The sequence below is a fragment of the Bombus terrestris genome, chromosome 9, assembly GCF_910591885.1.
Source record: "Bombus terrestris chromosome 9, iyBomTerr1.2, whole genome shotgun sequence".
Classification (NCBI taxonomy): domain Eukaryota; kingdom Metazoa; phylum Arthropoda; class Insecta; order Hymenoptera; family Apidae; genus Bombus; species Bombus terrestris.
In genome coordinates, this window is record NC_063277.1 from 10,779,483 (window position 1) to 10,796,736 (window position 17,254).

Below are 17,254 nucleotides of genomic sequence, written 5' to 3' on the forward strand. Positions count from 1 at the left end.
GTTCGTTAATCTTGCAACGAGCAACGAGAGACAAGAAACGTAGTCCAACACGAACGACTATATTCTAGAAATCTCTCTTAAATTGAGATACGCCTCAAAAGAACGAAGAAACCGTAAAAGCGACAACGAGCTGATTTAAGCGCGTATCCTCGCAGCGATCGCCATAGAGAGTCCCTCGTTTCTAATTGGCCTAACGAGTAACTTCAGTTTAATAACTTCCAAACGGCGCCGCGATGCAGTCAAAGGGTAAAAGATGATGTTTAACGATAAAGCACGTGGCGTGCACGATTCGCGACAGCGTCCAATAACGCTGTTGCAGCAGAATCCGGAGATCAAGAGCGCGAACGCAGGATTTAGACGTATTCTCTAGGAAGGGATGCTAGCTCGCCTTTGCTATTAACTCGTTTTTACAGTGTACACGAGGCGCGACACGAGAGTGTAATCCGATTTAGCAAGGAAGTACAAAGGTACACACCATCTCTCGTCGAGAGCAGTGCGCACGTACTTTGCCAGAGAAATAGGAAGCGAAAGGAAGGAGGGAAATAGAGGGATTACCTGAGGAATAAACTGTTAACGTTAATGAAGTTGGCTAACCGATGTACCGATATATACAGACTCTGGTAAATATAATATTGCAATTTTTCGAAATAAATAGAGTAGAGGCAAATACTCTGGGAGTGAAGAGTGTGTTATGGGCCCATGAGATATACCGTTTTCTATTAGATTATGGTTAAAGAAGATGAGTCTGGCGAACTTCGTATATCAAAGTAATCAAATAATATATAAAACGACAGTTCATTTATAATCACAGAAAAACCATTCGTTCTATTTCACGTTAGTAAGATACAATGTTTCTGATTAAAGCATGAACGAGAATATTTAAAAGAATCAAGAGTAGAGAGACTGAAATTGTTTCCACAGTTCAATTAAATACTTCTCCCACAACGAGAGCATGTGTAAAATTGTTTCATTATTTCGATATTCTATAATATTGTTCTGCAAGGTCTATTGATTGTATTCAAAAAACACGACAATGCGGATAACACTTCATAGTGACAATTAGCACACAATGCGATAGTGCTTATTAATTTTTCGAATGGCTCAAGAAAATGATATAGACAATAATATTTTTCTTGACTGCACTATACAGATCTGCCTTTTGCATTTAACTTCGAAATAAAATTATTCTCTCTGATCCTGTAGTTACCATCGTTCGATATATTATTATTCACGTTCTTCTTCATAGTTCACCGATCGAGTGACATAATGACAAAGGTCGAGATTAGAATCGTTACGATACGATAGCTGGCGTCAGTCTGTCATGGATAGAATCTTTACGAGTTTCGTAAAGCATGACCCTTTTCCTCTCATCTCCGCTCGTGCTTCTTTGAGAACACGCCTACCGTTAGCTTATCTTGTAAACGGGCTACAACGATGCTCTTGCCTCCGCTTCGTCGCGAATTGATAACGTTAGCTCGATATCTCTGAACATTCTAGAGAGATGTACGAGGGTGGTTCAATTCGAATTGATAGGAGAATCCTTGTCGTCAAGGGATTGCATCTGTATGTGTGTGTGTGAGAGAGTCTCCTTTAGAAATGAATTTGTTAAATTTGCATACGAATCGATGGATTTTCTGCCGTAATTTACTTGGATAGGAGAGCAATCACGAGGAACTAACGATAACCTTTTCTTGAAAAATATAATTTTAAATTATATATTTTAGAATAAAGGATACACATGGCTCAACGTTGTTATTTTTGCAATATAACAATGTTCCTTTCCTATCCTTTTTTTGTGAATGTTATTAATCCTTTTTTAAAAGGTCGTGGCTGTAACACTAGCTATATATAGACTGTGGATGTTTATGTACTTATGAAAATCTTATGGGAGCAAAAATATCCAAAAGTAAGCATACTTGCAGTAAAAGTATATTTGTTATATAATATCTAATGGGTGACACTTTCTGTGTTGATTTTATTTTCTCATTTACATTAATAAAAATAAACTTTTACACTGTTATACGAATAAGACGAATAATAATAAATTGCACAGACTATAACTATAGCGATAATTATGACGTAACATAGATAGACCACTGCATGTGTTATTGGTACATGTAATATATTCGTATGTATAAGATCAAATCAAGCGAAATTTTCCAAATTCACTTCGAATATGTAAGGGAAGACATGTTTTCGAGAAATTACTTTGCTTTAAAATGATATTACAATGGGGGCTCCTGAGTATACGTGGCTTTAAAGGGTAGGAGATATATATAATCAGTAGAATGGTAACTGGCAAAACCGCAAAACACGGTGACCTGCTTCCGTCTGCGGAAATACGTACGTCGTATGTACGATGAGCAGTACGAAAAAAAATGCTGATTCAGCTTTCACCGGCTATCGTGTAGATACGTGCGGTAGGTCAGTAAAGATGCAAATGGGAAGCACAGGATAAAAGATTCAAGTTTATGTTCCATGTAAAATAACCGCATTTCGGTAACGAAAAATGGCAGAGACGCGAAACAGATGGTTTAACTACTTGCGTGATCAATACGATTTGTTGAACAAGTATTTGTTTCTCTTTTTTTGCCATAAATTAGTCGGGTTGAAAAAATGCGAAAAAATTAAAAAAGAAAGGAAATTTAGAATTATGTATATAGTACTCGATTATATATATTTAAACACTTAACGCAAACATATTTTCATGTTTAAAGTATACAATAAATACTCTGTTCTTGTTACTTTTTTATATTTTTGTATATTTATCGTTGAGTATCTACGAGTATTATTAATTCACGAGCGATACAGTAGAAGAAGAGCCTCCTCTGTTTGTTCATTATTCCAACTATATCTACGCTAAAGAAATTTCTTCGTCAAAACGAAATCTTACGAATTCTTGGAAGTGTATTTAATTCGAAATTGTTTGACTTACAATTAGAAAATATCCGGTTTCTCTTTCTTGCGTGAAGAAGCTTCACTTTGTAAAGATCAATTTCCCAACTTTAACTCTTTAAAACTGACTTCTACGAAGTAAACAGTAAAGTCTTTGTAGGAAGAACAAATCTAATATCTCGGAACTGAAATAGACTTCAAAGGAATTAAAAAGAGGGAAAAGGTGCTTTAGTGAAATAAATCTTCATATAAAATACGAATGAAAAAAGAAGGTTTGTCCGCAGGTCAGAAATATGACATTAGTAATATGTGAAAAATTCATCGTGGTTACCTTCCCAGTAGTCTATTTTTCGATCGAAAAACTTGTCGCATAGAAGTATGAAATACCATGGCCGTTTCTATCGATAGCTGTTCGTAATCGAATAACAGGAACGTGTGTAGCGTGATGCTTTGGTAAACTATCGAAGTATTTTAAAGCACCCGTACAAAATTAAATGGAGTCACTTGTAGAGTAATATCTTCAAGCGACTTAGTTTAGAAAAAAGAAAAAGAAAAATATATATATGTAAATGGAATAATATATATTTTGAGAAATTTACTCGTCGGATCTCGTGTGTTTCATTATCAAGTTTATTACTGCTATGTATGTAAGGATATTTATTAATATTGGTAACTTATAACTTATAAAATTTCACTAACAATGGTATGTAGTTAAATTATACAAGAGTCATTTATTAAAAAACGTTTTTAATTGGATTCAAATTACGTTGTATAAAATGCCAGAATTCGTTTTATCGTAGGATAATTAGCTATAATAAAAAAAAAAAAAACATAGACGTCAATCACGTTACAAATAATAGAATGTTATTATTGTTCAAATTTTTATATTGAAATTGAAAGACCAGGTTATCTCATTGCCATCTAAAATTGAAATGTCAACAAATTTCAAATATTATTTAATTTATATTAATATGAAATGGGACTATCATTTTTTTGTTAATTTAGCATTTCAATTCCTGTTGGTTTAGTAATAATTGAAATTTATATCTTGCAATACTCGGAATCAAGCGTACAGTAAAAATTGAATCACTTTGTCAGGTGTCATTCATCTAAAATCGAAACACTTTGTCAGATGTCATTCAACTAAAATCGAAAGAATAGATCACAAAAGTTATACTTCCTGAAAATCTCTATTTTATGGTGTAAATAAAAGATATGGTGTAAAATTGTAAGATAAAATATTACTGTAAAATAAAACTTCAAGTATGAAAAAGACAATGAAATGGTTGATTTATGTAACTTTTGAAGTCGTGTACTGTTCCTTGATTTTGATATTGAGAGATGTACTTTGGCCCAGTTTTCTACACTTTTCTATTATTTATAGATGGTTTCATCTTTATGTAACAGAAGATTCGGTAAATTTTAGTATTCAATCAGATTCAGTTTGGAATTTACTTTTTTCCTTACCTTAATCTAGGTAGGTAAAAATACCGTAACCGAATTTATCTTGAAATAGGTTAAGCTAATTCTTCTTCGACCTGGCTCGAAGAGTTCTTCTCAAGCTACTCCAACAGCTAGGTACACAAACTTGTCGCAGCGGCACACGACAAAAATCATAACAAAGTTTCCAAACGCAAATAACATTGTAATTTAAAATGTCACGTAAAGGGTTTGATATTACGGCTACGAAAGTAGTGAGAAAATTTATTGGATCAATTGAAATTTCATTTATAAATAATGTAATAGAACTTTAAGCGAAAAATTACGGAACGTTTATACCCTAGCATAATGCAATTTTTAATTTTACGTGAACGTTACATATATATAATTGACGATATCTCATAGTGAAACAGAAACTTTTCACCACGTTCTAATCATAAATTACAAAATTCAACAGAAAAGAGAGAGCGAAATGGTAATTTATGGAACATTACGATTTGAAATCTGCAACTGATGATTTTAAATATGCGCGAAACGATATTCTGTTCGGGTTTTACTTCTCTGATTGTTTCCATAGAAATTTAAATTTGCATAAATATTCGTTGTCTGTTAATTAGGCCAGAAAGTTACCAAGATCGTAGGAGGATTAAGATCGACCCTAGAAGTTATTTCATTTTCGCGGTGACATTTATTGTGAATTCTAACTGCGTGATGCATTAGAGGAGCATTAGTATTCGTGGTCCCGATGCGTTCGTACACTCTGAACGTGATATGGCGCGTGGCGCACGATGCACAGGGCACAGTGCAATGTCAAAGGATCTCGCTTGGCTCTATAGATACGATGTAATACAACGCGAACGTGTAATCACTGCCAGTTGCGACGGTTGTGTACATATATTTTGACACATGTTACATAGCCACGAAAGCCACATCACTCAAACCGAATGGGGTAATCGTTATTGCGCGAAATTTGATGGACTGTTACTCTGAAATCCAGGTCTGCCTCCCCTGTATTTGTCATGGGAATTCTTGTTAATGGGGATTTAACCCGTTCATTCTACCATTATCGATCGATATTTATTTTCCTCCACGAAGAACCTGGCTGATCACATTAAAATGTTATATTCTTTAATCTTTTATTCGTAGATACTTTAATTCAATTAACGAGTCAAAATAATATCTATTACACTTAGTCATCCAGAGAAAGTTGTGCTATCTATATGTATGTACATACAACTACTATGATTTTAGATATCGTAACAAGTTCGTCACATTGATTAAGTAAATAAAAAGATGAAGTCTTATGATTCGATATTGTGACTATACTCACTAAAATTAATCATTTGTATAACTTCGATCTAATAACATTTTTTATTATGGTACAACTAACTATTCAAATGGAAAATATAAATTTGCAAGAAATCCTACATGGTTCAATTTATTTCATCATAAATTATAAATTATATAATTCACATCAATCAGTAAATTACAATAATCGAATTATTGTACGTATTAAGATAATATTATAAGATCCGACTGTTTGCAAAGCTATAATTGAAAAATAGTATCATCATAACACGATTCAAGTATATAAAAGATTTCTGCACGACTATTAAAATTTCAATCGCATCGTTAAGTTTATATCTTGTCTCCAAAGAGCTGATTCTCTATAATATTCCATAACACTGGTCGTATCGATACACGTTTGAATGAGATGAATCGTATCGTCGAGAAATCTAAATTATTGATAGGTGATTAAACTTTTAACGTCTCAACACGACCAGAACGCCGCAGGCTGTCTCGAACAAAGCCGAATCCATTGAGATCGAAGGCTTTTGAAACGCGAAAAAGAGGGGAACGAAGAATACCAACGTTTCGACCAGAGGTAGTTCCAGAGAGCTTTCATACAGATATCAAAAGGAACTCGCGAAATAACGTTCACGACAATAGGGAAACTCACCGTCATTCTTTCGCCAGTCTACCAGGCTCTGAAGGCACAATGCGGTAAATACATTGCGAGTCACTTATAAACTAGCACCTTAAACAACTTCTACGTTTGCAATTTCGAGACAGAGTTGAAAAATAAATATCTTTTCTTTGATTCGAATATGCAGAGGTTAATACTTTATCATTTCTAAGATTTAGAAAATTTTTTAAATTGTTTTAGAGAATTTAGAAAATTGTTTTCTTCGAATTTTTATGTTCTAATCTTATACCTGATTCAACAGAAAAAAAGCTCTTAAATCCATCAAGGATCAAGCAGTGAAATAATGTTTTAAAGGTGGTAGATCGCAATGTTAAATATTATCAAAATATAAAAAGTGTATTAAATAAAAAGAAGGACTCTGATTTTTTGGAAAAAAAGACACAGTTTATCACGTTGATGCGAAACACTTCAGTTTCTTCAAGTTTCATAAAATTATAGCGTGTAAGAAGAAATAGTAGAATAGTATGAAACATATTCTTGGAATTCTTTTTCATAATCACTATATAGGTTCGATAGAATACAATAATATGAATTTATTAAGAGGAAATCAATGGAAAATGTTGGAAATAAAAATTACTAATATGTCGCGTTAACGTGATGCTGATCCTTAATGAGTTAATGATTGATAAAGAAGATTCTATTATAAAATTGATAGAGTCGAAAATAAACGAAAGAAATTCATAATGATATGTTGTACCAATCTTTATGATTTTATATAATCTCATTTGCAATTTGTGATAATACGACGATGTGATAAATTTTGGAAATATCTAGATATATATAACATTCATTAAAATACTCGCCCATTGAAAGAATGATCAACACAGAGTTTCACTTTGCATAATTATACGATAACCACAGAAAGTATACTATGTTTATCATCTCTCTGAATCAAATTAAAATAACTTCCTATATACTAAATGAATGAATCAACAGCTTCGCTTCATAAAATTGTATTACGCGCAGCGAAAGTATAAATTAATAAATAGCTTTAATAAAATTCGCATTATTATCACGAACAATTGAGAGTTCTCTACATTCCTGAAGCATTTTAAAACAAAATTCTATAATTTAATACATTCCATTGGAACGAAGAATTAATCTTTTGAAGAAAACATTGCCTGTAAAAATAGTTCAACTTCTTATTAACAAGTATTACCAGAGAATCGATTTATTTCAATTTCGCAGACAAATGGTCTAAAATCGTGCATTTCGATTTGGTTCAGACGAATGTGTGAAATAAAAGATCACCTTTCGAGCTTGTTCCTGCACCGATTCCGCTTAATTTGCGCGACGAGACGTTAGACAAATTCATATTCAGGAGTGTCATTATTTGCGGCAGACAATGGGACGAGATGAATAGATGATGATGATGCGGTAGTAAGACACGTTATCGTCGTACGATTGACACAGTCGTTTCGATCCTCGATAAAAGGTCGATTACCGCTTTATGTATCTACCACTAATGAAAAAAAAGAAAAAAAAAAAAAGAAAAAGACAAGGTAGTACGTAGAATAAATAACAGAAGATGGATCAAGCACTGACCTCGAGGAAGTCCTTCACCGTGGTATCGACGACCATAAGAGGTCGTTGAATCAAGTGGACTACACCGTTGCGTACTGGAATGTTCGGTTTAATTATTTCTGCTAACACGACTCCTGTTGGATGTCTCACGTCGCCAACTATGGTATTCGATTGCACGTAAACTGAAAATAATATTAACAATTATTAAACCGAACGATACATTATGCTTGCACGAAGTACGACTAGGTAACGCTGCTGTGGAATCGATTACGAAATGAAACGACCGTCAAGATTAATTCTTTGGTAAATAATTCACGAACTGATTTTATGTCCGATTAAAATCATTTTTGGTTATATCGTGATGTTTTTCTTATTATGTATTTGCTTATCATTCAATAGATGGTGATTTGAAAAGAGAATTCAATTATTTTGAATTACGATGAAAAATTGATAATTAGTAATATTTAGTAAAATTGGGATTTATTATTATTGTTTACATATATTATAAGTTTATATTATAGGTATTTGATATTTACACACCTAGAAATCAGTGATAATTTCTGGTTAATAAGACAGTAATTATTAGTTAATGATGCAATCGGTAATAATTACTAGACGTTAACTTCTAATGCATAGTTTTCATAAAACTTGAGACATTCATAAAGCAATAAAATAAAATAAAATAAAATAAAAAAAAAAAAAAATAGAAAGACACGTATTTTTTAACCGCTGTAATTCAAGTTTAGGGGATAAAACTACTATCCAAAGTTACGATCCTCTGATGTTATCCTAGGCACTACCGGAGATAGGGAAAAAGTTTTTCAAACAAATATTTTATAGCTTCTGACGGACAATAATATGATATAAAGGTCCGTGTCACGAAACTTTAAAAGATAGTCGCAGCTCTCAAATTTACTTTCAGAGTATACTCAGTCAGATATCATTATATCTCTGAAAACTTTTAACTCAATTTATCAAAATTTAAGCTAAAATCAAATATTCCTTCTATATATAACATAGTTTAACTTAATGGCAGTGAGGATAATTTAAGGACATTAAGTGGCAGCAAAACTTCCTAATATATAGAGTGTCTCACTTAAATTCAACACTTAAATTATTTCATCTATTTGATGCTCTTATGATTGAACAATATGTTATTTTATGACGTTTAAAAAGTACATTTAACGATAAAAAGATTTCTCTCGAGATCGTCTTGAAGATTCCTCTAACATCACTAATATTTTCCGCACATAAATGTTTGTTTTTTATATTATTATGGGATGTTGCAGTTTATAATAAATCTTTTTATGATCGTCTCAAATAATAAATTTCATGTGTAACTTTTAAATGAGATACCCCATATACTAGACTCTTTTTAAGCGGCAAAGATAGCAGTTATTGGAGTTTTAGTATTCGTTAAGAAGATAAATGGAAACGTGCTGTGAAGAGTTTATATAATTTAATTTCAGCAAATTGCCTTTCCACATCAGTCTTCATTTACATCACTAATGCCTTCACTGTGTCCTCTAAAATGGATGAAAACGTCGTTTAAAACTTTCCTCCTCTACTTAAATTTTAATACGCATTTTATTAATTTTACTAATACCATGGTTCGTTGTAAGTTTATCGAATTTCCTATAAAATGTGATCACCTACCTTTATCGTGTTCCTTGAGGAAGCTAACGGTGACCTTGACGTTGTCAGTGAACGCAAGGGTTTCATAAGGTACATTATGAGGTGTCGGTGTTGTGAAGAGGACGTTGTTGGGTATCACGTGACCATCAATTACCACGCGGTCAACCTTCTCCGGCCTGGGCGTCGGCTGTGAAAGAACAAAAGGAGTTTATGGAAAAAAAGAATAATGCTACAACTTTTTTGAACGTGTTCTATAAATCTCTCTCCATAAACATTTGATTATAATATAAAATTTTTAATAAATTTTACATCATGAACTTTAAATAGATTTGATATCATGAATTTTTAATAAATTTTATATTACACAAATAAAATTCTAATTAGTAAAAAATGTATAGAAATTCTATTTTAGATTATAAATAAATTTTATTTAAAACTGAAGCGCGAATATTTTTTTTAAAGCGAGTTGTATCTCATGTTTTATTTTTCATTTGCTCAGGAAATGGACCAGTTATAGAAAATAATCGGGATTATTTTAACAATTAAATTCAGATCGCATAACCCATAAATGAAATTTGAATTTTGTTTAGAAATCAACTATTCCTTGGAAAAATTCCTATTTTCATATGTGTAGTAAATCATTCAGAATCTTCCCTATTCTTTACATGAAATTGTTCTACTGTCAAAGAGCGAACTACATGCATGATTATTCGATCACAACAAATTCTACGCATCAATTCTCAATATCGAGGCTCGATGAATTTTTGGTTATATATATATAACCAAATATATATATATATATATATATATATATATATATATATATATCAATTTTCAACTGAACCATCCCACAATTAAATATACATATTTACGTTCAAAAGTGTCCCTCGAAACTGTTCGAGTTACATAAATTTTGACTACCTATTGATCGGATTTCCGATTGAACATGTTTTGCACTGCTCAATTTCCCGAAACGTGTAGATTTCCCGACTTTTCAAATTCGTCGTGAAAACGTATTGAATTGGAAAGGTTTTCGGTTACTCGGATTTTCGATTGCGCATGTTCCAAATTATTCAGCTTTCTGATTGTACGAGCTGCCTCCTAGTGCAGACTCTGCACTGCTCGATTCTCTGATTGCACCGGTTCTTGATTGACAGGATCCTCGATGATACAAATTGCCACGTATACAAGTCCTGTCCCATATGAATTCACGATTAACGAAATTTGGGATAAGGCAGGAGCTTTGAATTGAACGCGCACTTTGTTCTAACTGCGTTTTCGTCTAACTTGTAATTAACATGAATTTAATTATGCTCCTGTTAATGTTTCATCAATGTTGATATGATTAAATGTTAATTCAAATATAAATTATTTCACTATATTAATACATAAATATTATTTTATCATATTGATACAGTATTGCCATAATTAGTGTTAGTATACCGTAGAAAGTAAAGTTAATTGATTAAATTATTACTAAAAGATAAAATGGTCGGGTAAAGGTAACGAAAAATTATCCATTCGCTTTTCAAGTTTACACTGTAAAGATTATAGAACGACTGTAGATATACTATCTTCGAACGATTAATTTTTTCGAGAAAATAAAATTCCATTACCATTGTCACAAAAATATATCATGTATAGTAAATTACCTAACACAATATGATCTCTATTTATACTTCATAAATAGTTGAAATTATTTCCACCACTCTTTGCTAGAAGTAATTTTTAATTATATCATTACAAGTTTTCTAGCATCCGAAAATTCATTAGCTTCGAACGTACCTCAGCCATGATGAAATCATGGCCTAACAAGATAATGCAGCATGTTAGCATCACAAGACAATACCCAAGAATTCTCACTACTTCCCCTAAAAGCAGCGAAAACATTTAATTAACCGGTCGATAAGACATTGCGTCTCATTAATTACTTGCACTTTCATGCTGAAACATTTCAACCCCTGTCCCTCCCTTGGTTTCGTCTCTGGCGGCGTCTGTCCCACAGGGATTCTGGCTGGCTCTAGTTCACAGGGTCCATGTAAACGGCCCTTAATGCGGTGTAATCGCGTAAAACCGCGGAGGCGAACAACGACGACGTCAAAGACGCACAAGGGTGCGGCATTGTTACAGTTGCTCGCAAAAGTATTGAAAAGCTTGTGGACCTCTTTTCCGTATATATTGTGTACGTTACACGAAATATTCGAAAATTTCATAAACACTGCAACAAGACTAAATTATCATGACTAGACCGCGGATTTTTATTCAAATTCAGTAGAAAATTATTTTATCTGCCAAGTATTATAGAAAGCATTATGTTCTGCATATTTCATATTACGTGCATATTATGAAATTCTGCACTATCAAATTTTTTATAAATACATGAAAATCTAATTACGATCATGTCGATAAAGTTTCAAACAAATCTAAAAATACACATGGAAGCTACAAAATATTTAGCACAAGAATATATTCCGCGAAGATCACGGAGAGTACTGAAACAGTTAATTATCCATTATATCAATAATCCTAAATATTCAGTGCTGTCGTTTCTAACACTCGCTACATATATCCTTAAAACGTCTGTTCTAATACACCAATTTTCTATTGAGTAGGTATGCTTGTAGTAAATATCTTGTAACTTTGTTTACATAATTTTCAGATTGCTTTCGAGTTTTACCATGACGATCGTGTCTCGTTAGTGTTAATAAAATTTCGAAATGTTTTACACAACACGCACAACATACGCACAATAGTGTTCCATGGTAAATATTGAAATACTTTCATGAGCTACTGTACGTGTACCTATTCGAGGGATAACGTGGGGCAACGAGCCGAGTAAGGACGCGAAAATAAAGCATCGAGTCACCGGACCGATGATTATACACGTCCCTCATTATCGATTGCGCGCGTATAAAAGGTCATTCGAGTGTAAAGGATGAGGTCGCTATGAGTGATTGATTTCCGATTCGTGATAAGGCACGGCTACGTTATACGGCCCGTCAGAGTCGTATTAAATGCTGACTATCTTGTTACGATCATGTTGTTCCTTACGTGACAAGGACAAAACGTGTCACTCTGTTTTCCACGATCGAGATTTCGAGGGTGGCTGCAGGCAGCTCGTTAACGCGCGTCCCTCCACTTAAGGGGCGTTCTAGAATGCGAAGAAGGATGAGTCGGAGTATACGAGTTTTCGAAGTCGGAGAGTGGTAGGTAAGGGATGATTTTTAGAGTGTGTCGTTTGATGTTTGCGCGATTCTTCTTTGAAGTTTCTTTGTTTCGTATCAGGCGTGACTTCGTTGACGGTTATGAGGCTAATATATTTTAGAAATTGTCCATTTTAAAATATCAGCAAAGATTGATTGTCAAAACGAATTATTTTTTTCAATATGGAAGCGTACATTGGCTACAAAAATTATTTGTATATCATTGTATTTATTATATTACCAAGCAAGTATATTAAATTTCGTATTATTTAGTAGCACTTTCATATGGCTACAATAATTTGATACTGTGAAAATGAAATGTAGAGCTCGATGGAAAAAACTTTATGCAAAGTAAGTGTATGTAGTACAATTACTTTTTATAGGTATTCTAGTTATTTTATCTAATAACGTTATTATACGCTTTACAAGATTTTGCCACGAGTAGAAAATTGGCTTATGTATTGTTTGAAAACCATTAGTAATGGAGAGAATGTACCTATATTATATAAATGAACCAATTACGATATAAATGGACGATATTATTGCAAAATAATTTTTCTTATACGTAGCTTTTTTAAAACCATTCTATCATTTCTTGTCAACAAAATGGATCATACCAATATCTTGACAATAAAATTTTTAAGTAATAAAATTATATGTGACATTCAGAGGGAGAACACATAAAAAGGTCAATATTACGGATGCAATGTTGTTATGTACGTGATTCGCTTGTTTTTTATTGCTTTTCGTAGAAACAATCTCAGAAAATGCAAGCGTTGTGTACCAGGCGACCATAGTCGCTCGTAGCAAACTCGTATACATCCATCGTTTAAACTTTAAGCATTGCAAGATATTTATTCGGATAGTAAAAGCAACAAATCTCATAAAAAGATACCGTAAAAGTTTCAACGAAAGTTAATTCACCAATAACGAGCGTACTAAAATGTTTACGTGCAACGTAATTCACAGGACAATGAGAAAAATGGATAATTTTTAATGCGCGAAAGCGGTCAAAGCTGCAAGATAAAACATTTTAAACTTTAGATTACATATTCAAGAATATTTAAATCTGTCTTTGAAATCACGTAAATGGGAGTTTATTTTAGTTTACTATTTATCTTAATCTGATGGAGATTTATAGCTTTGCTCATGAGGCACGAAAGACGAAACTTTTATATACCAATATTTTACGAAATTTAGATATAGTTTACTTGCATTAAATAGCAACCATTTCGATATGTAATACATACATTTCGATTATTTCATGTTTCACGCGATGGAGTGAAAATATTACAAGTTAAGTAACAACTATCAGCTATAAATATTCTTAATAAAGAAAAATAATTCTCCTCACCCCTGTTCGGATTTCTTTCACTGAGATACAAAAGCGCGCTCGAGAACCACAATCAAAGCCACTTTCAAGCTGTTCACTCGTCAACTTGCTTTTCGTTCCACTCTCGGATTCTTTTCTCTATCTCCTTTGTTCTTTTTCCTTTCTACTTTACATCCAGTTTTTCAAGATATAACCCGAAGCAATGGAATTCTCCAAGTTGCGGTGCAAAATCACCTTCGTATGAAATCTCGCCACGTTGTTCGTTCTTTCGTTTCACGATGAAATCACAGATAGTGAATATCTAATTTAGTAATTTTCTACTTTATTAAATAACGTTGAGAATATATATATCGCAGTATTTCAAAATCGCTACGATTGAAGATGATACAGTTCTGTGTTAAATGTGTAATTTCAAAGATTAAGGGTGGAAAATTATAAACATAATATTTTTCCATTGTTTCTTAATGTCTATTGTTGTGCAAACTCTACATTTTTAGCAAATAATTTTTGTTCGAAAGTAACCAAATAGATCCTCGCGAAATATCCAGAAATGTTAAGATGTAGAAATCTGACTACTTGGAAATGTGAAAACTTGAAATTTAAAAAGTTTGAAAATAAGATGTCGCGTTACTGTGACGTTGGTCTTTAATAAGTTAATAATTATTGCAAACGTCGAACGTTCATCATTCTACGAAAATTCTTCTATCTTTCTTTCCTTCTTTTTAAGGTTCGGAAGGTTGTTCGTGCTTCTTCGGTATTTCCTAGAATCGTTCCAAGACTTTATTTCTACCACTCACTACGCGGATTCTTCTTCCGTTTCAGCTAATTCTGGATGCAGCCAGCAAAGCTGTACGTGCCTCAGAGTTTCGCAGAATTATTCACGATATCATGTAAGATGTAATCACGCAACGCAGCTACCGACGAAACGATTTCGTTCCTTCTGTTTTTCTCGTGCCCCGTCGCCCGCACGAGAGAAAATTGCTCGCACCGCTACCTTAAGAAATAAAGTTCTTTCTTTCTTTATCTGTCCGCCCCATAGTTTGCTTTTCCTGTAGATTTTTACAAGAACAACAGAGAAGTACGCGTAGAACATATAATAGATAAAAGTTGTGGATATCTGGAAATGTGTTCATGCGTTGCATGAATTGGGATCATTTATTTAATCTTTTTTTTAGAAATTTGTTAGAATAGTAACATAACTGACAAAAACAAATTTTTTCAAAAAATCAGTTTGTAATAGAAAGTTTGAAGTAGATAATTATTAATTATACTCGGTTATGTGAAACAATGAAAACTTTCTCCTTTAGAAACGTATTTTTAAAAAGACTGTAATAGTGATATTTATGATTTAACATAAACTCGTAGCTCGTACTTAGCCTGTAGTCGTTAGAAAGAATTAAAAGGACTGTAGAAAGTTCCGAGAAGTTGCGAGTGAAGTTGTCAACAAACTTATGATCCTGTTTACCGTGTTGCAATGATATATCTGTCAGAATGTGGAAAAATTTAATTATTTCCATTCCCAGCAAAAGTACATTAAACTTCTTCTTTCTGTTAAACGTTTCTCAGATACTTTCTCGTTCTCACGCAGAATGTTTTCTCATCGATTACTTAGCGGACATTTTCTGGCGGAGATTCGTTTTCTAAAAGCACGAGGACCATTCGACCAAGTGTTCACGTTTCTCTGTTATTAATTCAACCTCTCTTTCTTTCCGTATTCTTTGGTTGGTAATGGCTGCGTTGATGATCCTACATTCGATCGAAGAAAGTAGCGGTTCCTTACGTCCTCTGCATTAAAACGTCGACGTGGTTCAATTAAAAAATCCTCATTGCTTATCATATTAACATATAAAAATTGAAAATTGCAAGGTTATTTTATAATTATGCGTACCTATATTTTGTTCTAATTTTTGTTTCTTTGCTCACAAATATATAAAAATCTAAATTCAATGATCATGAATTATATTAGTTTCATATTTTATAATTATCACTTCCGCCGGCAGTGAAACTTTCCATTAATCTTATCCTTTCCCCTGAACCTTTCTCAAACACTTTTACGTTTTCAAAGCAACTGTCTTTTCTTCGATTTCCCAAACATTCGTCGAAGGTGAAGAATTCGTTTTCCAAAAACACGAGGACCATTCAACGCTCGCCATTATTAATTCAACCTTCTCCTTCTTAAGGAAGAAGCTTCCTTCTGCAGTCTCTTCGATTGGTAACGATCGTATCGACGATCCCATGTTCCAAACTGCAGCAAAGGAAGCTATGGCTCCTTTCGTTCACATCGAAGCATCGACGTCGTTCGATTGGAAAAGCTGCGTCGACGACGTGTCGCGTCGAGTGCTTTTCGATACGGCCTGATCGCTCTCCGTGAACGGAACGAGGCTTTTGAGGGCCGAAACTTGATTCCTACACGCCCTCTCCTTTCCTTTATATCGAGATCACACACCTACACATAGCCAAAAGCTGATGTACATTGTGCAATCAAGCTACGAATACGTATCCGATATCGTGAACGCTACCGAACACACGTTGTTGGAAATTTTTGGGGAAGCGCAGCACGATTTCCATGTAGTAATTCCCGCTTTACCATCACAGAATATGTACCCATTCTTTTTTGCTGCATTTATTGATTTTCGGGAACGCTGATCGCCGATGGTGGAATCTGTTTGTTTCAATTTTAGCTGCTGATTTTTCGGATTTTTACATCCGGGAAAAATTATTCGATTTTATTGGAACATATATCGGGATGTTTGTTGCAGGATTTTATTATTTAGTATGTTGCGATTTTGGATTTTTATGTGTTTGCGAAGGTTGTTTGAATAATGATAAACCATCCCGTGGTGGCACGTTAACGAGGGATGTAAAAATTATTTTAATCGCTCTAAAGGAAAATATTCGAAAGAAAGATAATTCAATATATTGCTGATTGCTTGAATGATTGAAAATCTAAAAAACCTGACATTTTCAGAAAATCAGTTTGAATATTTTTATAATTTAGTCCAAAGTTTATTCCTGTGGTTTTAAGCCGCTTTAATAAGATATTGTTTATGCTTATGTCCTTTATTAGCAAACAGAAAGGGGGTAAAATAGTTTTCGTAAATTATGAAATTCTTCTTATCAGACAGTACAATTTTATTAGATAAAATAATGCAAATAATTCATTTGTAGAGTCCATTTTCAAAACTGACGAATTCTTAAATGTGTCATTTTTCTAAAAAATTTATCATACATAAGTAT

The 17,254-nt window shown here is 33.2% G+C and overlaps 1 protein-coding gene across 6 annotated transcripts in view; it reads right to left on the reverse strand.

Moving 5' to 3' along the window:
* The window catches only part of LOC100643533 (fasciclin-1), a 376,846-nt gene that overhangs the window by 56,757 nt on the left and 302,835 nt on the right, over positions 1–17,254 (reverse strand). For all 6 annotated transcript variants that reach the window (XM_048408618.1, XM_048408617.1, XM_048408616.1 and 3 more), the window contains exons 6-7: positions 9,503–9,668; positions 7,868–8,028 (exon numbers count right to left, since the gene is read on the reverse strand). In XM_048408618.1, coding sequence (XP_048264575.1) covers positions 7,868–8,028; positions 9,503–9,668 — 327 coding nt within the window. The remainder of the gene's footprint in view (positions 1–7,867; positions 8,029–9,502; positions 9,669–17,254) is intronic.